At 43.4% G+C, this 9156-nt stretch overlaps 1 protein-coding gene across 1 annotated transcript; it reads right to left on the bottom strand.

The window, feature by feature from the left end:
* Positions 1–218: 218 nt before the first annotated feature.
* On the bottom strand, positions 219–2551 carry LOC125941311 (uncharacterized). The gene is made up of 2 exons (XM_049658317.1): positions 2464–2551; positions 219–967 (listed from the first exon to the last, which is right to left on the bottom strand). The coding sequence occupies exons 1-2, from the start codon at positions 2549–2551 to the stop codon at positions 219–221; spliced, it is 837 nt and encodes a 278-aa protein (XP_049514274.1).
* Between the last annotated feature and the right edge of the window lie 6605 nt (positions 2552–9156).

Here is a 9156-nt window from a genome sequence, read left to right on the forward strand (position 1 = left end):
CGTAACCTAGGGCGTCATCACATCCTAGAAGTTTAGAAGCGCGAAGACGCGCTTTGCAACATCCAGTTCACAACGCAAGCCCTGCCGCGCGGCCCGGGCACAATCGCTGCAGCGGAAACCTGGATGCTGGGGCTCATAGTTAAAGGTCTGAACGTATAAACACAACGAGAGTACATCATAAGTTCTGCGGAACTGTTAGAGCATTTAACAATACACATCTATAAGAACAGATCCAATATTTTAGTTTTGTTTAGAGATAACACATCAACATTTTGTTGGTTGAAATAGTTAAGCAGGGAAGGTAGTGTATGTTTAAGGCGTTGACAGCCATAATTAGTACACGAGAAAGGGATCTGCCATGGTGCCTGGTGACGATATGAATATGTACTTCTACTTTCTTGTAAAGTTGCCAGGGTTAGGAATGAATCGAGTCTTCCCAACATAGCATTTCTATAGCTTAGTAATGTTTTGAACTTATATATGTCACGAACTCTAATTATTCTGTTTTGTTGGAAAAGCTCTTGCGTGTGTTCAAAAAAAGAGACGTTTGCTATCGCCCGAATCGCTTTCTTTTGAAGTATTTCCAGCATTTGAATATTTTGCGCGGTAGTGCTACCCCATATAAGGAAACAGTAACTGAGGTGTGAATGGAAAAGAGCATGATAAATGAGACGCTTAACTTTAAAAGGTAATGAACTTCGATTCCGATTTAACACACCAACAACTTTTCGTACCTTTGAGCAAACGTGACTAACGTGTTCGTTCCAGGACATCTGCGCTGTGAATATTACGCCTAGGGTTTTTATGGATGACGTAATGTTAATTTTATACGGACCCAAGACAATATTATCTGGCAATGTAGTAGAACTTCCCGGAGCATGAAAAATAACGCATTTTGTTTTGGTTTCATTGAGGATGAGGCCATTTGCCTTAGACCATGCTCCAAGTCCATAACAAACGGAGCTTGCTATAGGGGTTATTTTTTTTAATCTTTACCTGTGAAGAAAACAGAGCAGTCATCTGCATATGCGATAAATTTACACATATCACTTGCTTGTACAATATCATTAATATAATACAGGAAAAGTATCGGGCCAAGGATGCTACCTTGGGGCACACACGCTGTCAAAGGTTTTATCTGCGATCTGTTCTCATTAATTTCAACAAACTGATGTCAGCTATCTAAATAAGATCGGATAAGTTCAAGTGTTATTCCTCGGAAGCCGTATTTTTTAAGCTTTATCAGTAGCAATTTATGGTTCACTCTATCAAATGCTTTGCTGTAGTCTAAGTATAACCCTAAAGTCAGAAGTTTTTTTTCAATGTTCTCTAGAATAAGGTCCTTCTGTATACTTAAGGCGGTTTCCGTAGACCACTTTTTCCTAAACCCGTGTTGACAGTCGGTTAGCAAGCTATGTTTTTGGGAAAAATTATCAATACGAAAGTTGACTATTTTTTCGAGTCCCTTTGATAGCACAGGAAGTATAGAAACCGGTCGATAATTTCCAATATTATTTTTGTCCCCTCCTTTATGAATAACTATACCTCTTGCTACCTGCATATTGCGCGGGAAAACTCCAGTTGACAGGGAAATATTAAAAATGTGCATTACTGCAGGTGCAAGTAAGTGTATGACGTACTTAATTGGCCTAATTTCTAAATCATCTACGTCTAGGCTATGGCTGTTTTTCAGGGATGAAAATGTTGTAATCACCTCAGGGATGCTAGTAGGCTTTAGGAATAAAGATTCTCTTAATGAAGTTGTATGCATTGTATTTTGAATGTCGTGATCTCCGCATCCTACTTTGACAAAGAAATTGTTAAAATGGTTCCAAGTTCTGTACCACCTACAAAAGCGCCATCAATATTCAACGTATCTGTTAGTGTATCGACTGGCTTCCGATTTAGTGATTCGTTTATTTTTTCTCCATACTTTGTCGCTTCTGCGCATACATTCATTGTTAAATATACGGCTGTAGTAGTCATTTTTCGCCTTTTCTTTTTCTTTGTAAATTTATTCCTAAACTGTTTATATTCTTTCGCTATGCCTTGATAAATAAAAGACTGCATTCTTGGACAAATAACGCCAGCCTCTTACAATATATAGTAAAGCTGAAGGACATTTTTTCTAAATACTACGAGTGATTAAAAAATTTCATTGCATAAATACCTTCCTCTTTATAACCAAACATTCCAACCTTCATGCTGAATTTCTTCACCCCTTCCTTCCTTAGCGTCTTCTGGTCCAAAGTTTGCTTTTATAGTGACAAATTCTTGTTTTGGTGCTTCCATATGGAAAAAACAATTATACTAGTAAAATACGACCTGTGTAGGGTGTTGTATGACGTCAAAGGCTTCTATTACAAACTGCGTATTATAAGCTCTTGTCGCCTTTAAATTTAGAAATTCGCAGTCCTTAGTGATGACATGTGATCACAAATTACGTCAATGTTGTTTGCGTACCATATAAGTCCCGTAGCCCACCCATGGTGGTGTGGCCCACAGGAGCAGCACAAAGGTCAAATCCCGGTGTGCCGCTGCGTATGAACATTACCGAAAGTTGAAAAAGAGCGAAAGGCCTCAGAAACCAAGTCCATAGTTCCAAGTAGGCGAGTTCCCGAGTGGCCGAAAAACTGTGATTCATGCATTACCTATCACTTCGGCTTTTCTCCCAGTCAGATCTACGTCGTCATGCATAATGATTGCTACAGGAATGATCAGACCAGAAAAGGGTAATTGGTCAAGCGTGTTCCACTGAAAGCATCGAAAGCGATTCGAGAGGAGGCGAACCCTTCTAATTACCGTTTTCCCAGCATTACTACTGCACAGTTTTACGCGATGCTGACCACCCAACGGCATCGACATCTGCGGAACTAGCTGCTCTTCGTGCGGCACTTCGTTTCGTCAATCGGGAGTCACCTCGACAATGGTCAATCTTCAGTGACTCAAAGGCAGCCCTACAATCTGTGCTATCAGCTCTGCGTCGCGGGCCATACGAACAGCTCGTATTCGATATTAGATACTTACTCCATACATCACAGGAGAAAGGACACCACGTGACGTTTCAGTGGCTCCCAAGTCACTGCGGCGTCATAGGGAATGAAAACGCCGATAATGCCGCTCGGGCAGCTCTTGACGACACACAGGAAGAGGCCATACCGCTCTCACGGTCCGACGCAGCCAGCAGACTTCGAGTGCTTGCACAGGAGATCACGCTCTCTCTATGGTGCACACCAAGCAGCCAGACCAACCGGAGCAATCGTCACTACCACCTGCCCTCTTTGATGCATCTCTGTATGCCAACTGGACTCCGCCGAAAAGAGGCCACTATGCTTTATCGCTTATGGCTAAGGGTGGCATTCACGAAATCTTACTCATTCCTCATTGGAATGGCCGACAACCCTTTTTGCAATGTCTGTCTTTGCGAGGAGACGCTAGAACATATTCTATGCGACTGTCCTGAATATAATGTTCCGAGACAGTCCCTGGAGTCCGTTCTAGCACACCTGGACAATCGACCACTGTCAATTGAAACCATTCTCGCGTGTCGTCGACAGAAAACATCGCAGCTGAAAGCAACGAAGGGACTGCTTAGGTTTTTAAAGGAAACGGGCTTGGACAAGCGGCTATGACAGTGCTGTCACATACCACGCAAGAGTGACGGACTGCGACTGACGATGTGTGTGCTGTGTACGTTATGTGCTCTCTCTCTCTCTCTCTCCTCCCCATCTTTCATTCCCCCTCACCCCGCTCCCATGTGTAGGGTAGCAAACCGGTTGTCCTGACCTGGTTAACCTCCCTGCCTTTCCTTTTCTTCTCCACTCTTTCCTTCCTTTTTACGCGATGCTCTGATATGACTTATCGCCTTCCATCCATCTATTGAGGTTTGGGCAGCATTTCGTAGGACCGCACAAGCTGCCACGCCTAATTACCCAGGGTGACAGGAGTGCCAGTGACTCCTTCTGCCTCCTTCTGTGCTCTTCAACATTCTATTAGCGCGTCTTTGTAGCTGTCGTGCTCAACGTAGTTTACCTGCGTGACCTATGTTTTCTTCCGGCATAACAAGATATCGATGAATATCGGCCCAACTAGATTTATGACAATAAAAAAGCATTCCAAAAACATTGCACTGTAGATTCCTCGATGGTGTTAAAAAAACGCGAATATCAGTAAATCTACTGTATGTTTGCGAGAGATTATTTGTAGCTATGTTCTAATGGTAATTTTGACAAGCATGGTAACGAGCCAAATGGCTGATATTTTTGTTAATGCGAACTTTGCGCGTTTATACCTATGCCCTTTCTCGTAAAAAAGAAAGCGGTGTTGGTAACTAATCACTTAGCGCTTCTGACAGACAAGGCAAATGCTGCATGCAGCATTTGATTATATTTACTTCAGAAACTGAGCCTTCAAATGTCACGTCGTGTTGAAATTCACCGAGTTCAGAACAGACAACAGCAGCACAAGAAGAACAAATACGAAACTTCGTGAAGAATGGGCGATAATAACAACTACTCAGACCTTTTCATAAAATGAATTCCTTTTTTCAATAAAAAGCTAGAACAGGGAAGCAGAACGCATTTGCATTTCTAGTACGCTCCGATATTTTAAGTAGGTCTTTCTGATCTGAACGCAGAGTCCACAAATCCCCAGGGCCCGTTTCTCACACACGCCAAAAAACAATGTTGCAATTCAGATGAAGCGTACCTTGTTTCAGTTATCGAGGTAGCAGCAGTAGTGGAGGACACTAGCACAGCTTCGTCCCCTGTAGCCGTTATCTTTTTGGCACGAGGTCAAAGTCGGTGTGCGGTGTTTGTCGAGGGAAGAAAGTTGATGAGAGGGTGTAATACGAGAGGAGCATGACACATGTATAACAACATTTATAATTTTTATACCGCATGTGTCGTAGTGACACGTACACATTCGGGGAGATAGGCCAAGAATGGGCACGTTTCCGGTTGCATACAACGAAGAGTCCAGTTGTCTACACGGCGAGAAAGGAGGCAGCCGCCAGCAGCCAGTAGACAGAACCCGCCATCTAGCGGAAGCAAGAAAGAGCCCTTCGCTTTAGAAAAAGCTCTTTTTTGCAGAACTGTTAGCATGAACATTTGTCGGATGCGACGTTGGACACGCTATTAGCAAAAGCCATTCAATGGCAAGCAGTCTTTAGGAAGGAAAATACCTGCAAATTGGGACATCATACTCTTACGCCTGTGTATTTAACTTTGCCGCTGCTGCTGTTGATTTCTCAGCCAAAATCTGCCAAATTTCTCAGCCAAGACTTTGTTCTGGTTTTCCTTGTTCAGTGATTGCTCAAACCTGACTTTCGGGGTTTTAAAAGATCTTGCTAGATTTGTTGCTTTAATAACTGTCACCGCCGATTTATGCAGCACTCACAACGTGACAGATCTCCGCTTAATTGAAAAGGGCATTTCTAATTTTAACTAAGACCTCGAATATATTACAAGGGCTACGAAAATAGAAAGCCTATGGCGCAAATTAATATGTGCATTTAAATGGCAAAATATTACAATGCCTTCCTCACACCTCCATTTCAAAAACTCGCATTCGCCATTCAAGGCAAACGGTTGTCAGATGTACTTAAATGAGTCATGGAACAAAAACACTGAAGAATAGAAAAAAATCACTAATAATGACTGACTATTCTCTCGGAACTCTCAGTAGTGTAGACGAAGACACTGTAAAAAAAAAAAAAAAGCCGGCACATCCCACGCCCTGTGGGAATCGATGTTATGCAAAGCAGTGTGCGGGGAGCCTACCATGTTAACGAAACGGCCATGAGAGCCCCAAGACGTAGGCGGCTCTTTCATGACCTACATGGTACGGATGTCATGACACTCATGTCATGAGCACTCAGGAAGGCAGTATTTCAGCGCTTAGTAAGGATGAGGACAAAGAAGGAGACGCACGAACACACAGCGCCTGTGTGTTCGTACGTCTCCTTCGTTGTCCTTGTCCTTACTAAGCACTGAAATACTGCCTTCATGATGAACCAACAAGCCCATCTTGCCACTCTGGTCGAGCACTCAGGAGTCCCTTTAGCTACACCTAAGAAATCATAAGGCGAAAGGCTTAGTCATGCTCATGACGATGACTTCGACCATCAATGTTTAGCCGTTTCCTTCACTTAGAACCACATATGAACCCATTCCATTGGTTATTGAGTGTTAATTTTTTTTTCGCTGAGTCATTGTCATTTTTCCTGAGTCATGCTCATTAATATATTTCTACAATGATCCTTTAGTGTTTCCTTCACTTAGTGCCCACATCCGAAGCCATTCCAGTGGTTTTTAAATGTTAATATTTTTTCGCTCAGTTATGCATTTTTGCTTGTTCATGCTCATGACTATGACTTCTACCACCATCCCTTAGTGTTTCCTTCACTTAGTACCCACGTCCGAACCCGTTTAAATGGTTTTTCAGCGTTAACCTTTTTTCGCTAAGTCATTCTCATTTTTGATGAGTCATGGTCATCACTATGACTTCTACCACAATCCTTTAGTGTTGCTTTCACTTAGTGTCTACGTTTGAACCTATTCTAGTGGTTCCTGAGTGTTAATTTTTTTGTCGCGAGTCATTGTCATTTTTGCTTAGTCATGCTCATGACTATGATTTCTACCAGCATCCTTTAGTGTTTCCTTCACTTAGCACCCACGTCCGAAACCATTTTAGTGGTTTTTGAGTGGTAATATTTTTGCTGCATCATTGTCATGACCTATATGACACGCATGTCATTACATTTATGTCATGACCTATCACTTATGTTCGTTATACACTCCTGTCATACTATGCCAATTTTGGTACCTACCAAGCTACCGAAAGGACCATGAGAGCACCAAGACGTAGGCGGCTGTTTCATGACCTACATGACATGCATGTCATGACATATCATTTATGTTCGTCATATACTCTTGTCATAGTATGTCAATTTTGGTATATACCAAGTTAACGAAACGACCATTTGAGCACAGAGTCGTAGGCGGCTAGATAGATAGATACTGTCAAAGTAGCAAATGTTCGCCAAGAAATGCTTCGCACTTAAAATGTCGCAGTTTCACCCGAAAGGCGAAGCATCAATTGCGATAGCAAATTACTAGAGAGCTATACGGAGTAAGGATAGCAGTTTTATCCGCTGTATAAACTTGGACATTCAGCAGCACCAGCAACGCGCACAACTATTGTCGATGTCGTCGGCGTTTTGCCCGCGTACGCTCCGAACGCGCGCGGCGTTGGTGACTGTTGCCGGTGCCTCTGGGGGCGTGGCTTGGAGGTTTTCGACAATATCAGAACGGGACACTCGTCGAGCAGCGTCGGAAGTCTTTACCACCTACTCGTCTCGCAACGTTTTTACCCAAAAACGCATTTGGTTCCGCAGCTAAACCTCGCCTCGCCTCCCCCTCCCGTCCCCCCCCCCCGGCCTTTCGCGCGACGGAAAAAGTCGCGTTGGCTCGATATATATGGTGATTGTAAAGGAGGAAAGAGACGCTTAATTCTGCAGCCCTTCAGGGAGCACGGCGCGGAATGCGCGTTTGCTCTCCGCCGTGCGTTCGCTCCCCATGAAAGCGCGCGGCCCTCGCGCGCTTTCACTCGCACATACAGCATACGGCGCACGGCGATGATTTCATCGCTGTTTGACATAATATGGAACTTCTCGCCGACGGCGACGGTGACAACGAAGCCGACGGCAGAAATCCGCTTTGGGTGTCCATATAATTGCTATCAGCAATGAAAATGTAGACACTGTAATCATGAGCATTTATACACTGGACGTGCCGAAGTTACTCAATTTGAGCAACATGTTCTGAAGTTGGTTGGTCGTAAATTAGTAGTGCCATTTTGATACCCCTAATTTTCCAAGGCTCTTTTACAGGTGTCTTATATTTTCATACCTTTTAGGCACTTGTAGTCCCAGAGTTACAGAGAACCCGGCCAGATAATTCGGCTTTCAATTGTAATAATATCAATCTGTCTGACATGGAAGGAAAGTACCGGTAAGACATTTGTTTGACAATATACTTAAGATCCGTTTCATTGAAGCAAACGTATTTGACTTACTTTCCCCCAATATAGACATAGTAATGTTCCTAAAGGAAGCACAGACGCACGAAAGAAACAAAGAAACAGAATGTGATAAGAAGAACTAAATATTTCCCTTTCGTCCACTGTCTTTTGCTGCTCTTACTTTCAAATTCTTTTTTTTTTTTGACAGAGTGTATGGACTGCCTTTTTTATTTGATTAGTCAAGGGCATGCCACACTATCTATTCTCCTAAATATGCAATCTCTGTCTCTCCCATGTGAAGTCGAAACACCTGATATTTCTTGTCTCAAGTCGGCTGCACTGCTTGCTGTTTAGCAATAACGTTTAACGAGAGTCACTTGCCTGTTTTCATAACTTACGCCAGCACAAGACACAAGACGTGTTTTTCCTATGCTAGCTTTTGCATCCCGGAATACCTTATTTAGCGGTAACGACAATTTATTTACCCGATATTTGCTTAATATAAGGTAAAACAAAGTATCTTCTTATGTAGAGGCAGAGGCTGTTTCTGTACTTTTAATTTAATGCTGCGCATAAAATATTCAGCAAATAGCGACACTCGCGTTTTATGCAAAGTCACGTGGCAGCAGTGGTGCTGAATTTCCGAGAGAAAACGAAAGACGCAAATAATGCGATGGCGTGCTGGAACAGAGAAGAAGGTGCTCTTTTTTTACTTATGACTGTTCGCCTGATGTCCTTTGCTTATCTGTGGTACAGCGCATCTAGCCGTTTTCAGCCTCCATCTCCCCCCCCCCCCCCTGCCTCCTCCTCTGTTGTTCGCGACGAAGAAAACAGAACCCTCTTAGTTCTGTATCCACAAAACACAACGTTCAGGTGCCTTCCACCCAGCGTCAACACCAAGGCTCACTATGCTTTTTCATTCATCTGCACTTATACGTGGCATATGCCAGCGCTGAACGTAAGAGAGGATCACAGAGAGTGCCCAGACGATGCTGCCATGCATCAGCGTTAGCTTATCGGGTAGCGTATTGGATTCCCTTGAGAAGGCATGACCAGCGCCAAGCGTGTCAAAAGCTATTTGTCACAGAATAGGGACTAGCGTCGACACGGGGCCAAGGGCCGTTCGGCAGCTTC

The sequence above is a fragment of the Dermacentor silvarum genome, chromosome 11, assembly GCF_013339745.2.
Source record: "Dermacentor silvarum isolate Dsil-2018 chromosome 11, BIME_Dsil_1.4, whole genome shotgun sequence".
In the NCBI taxonomy this organism is placed as follows: domain Eukaryota; kingdom Metazoa; phylum Arthropoda; class Arachnida; order Ixodida; family Ixodidae; genus Dermacentor; species Dermacentor silvarum.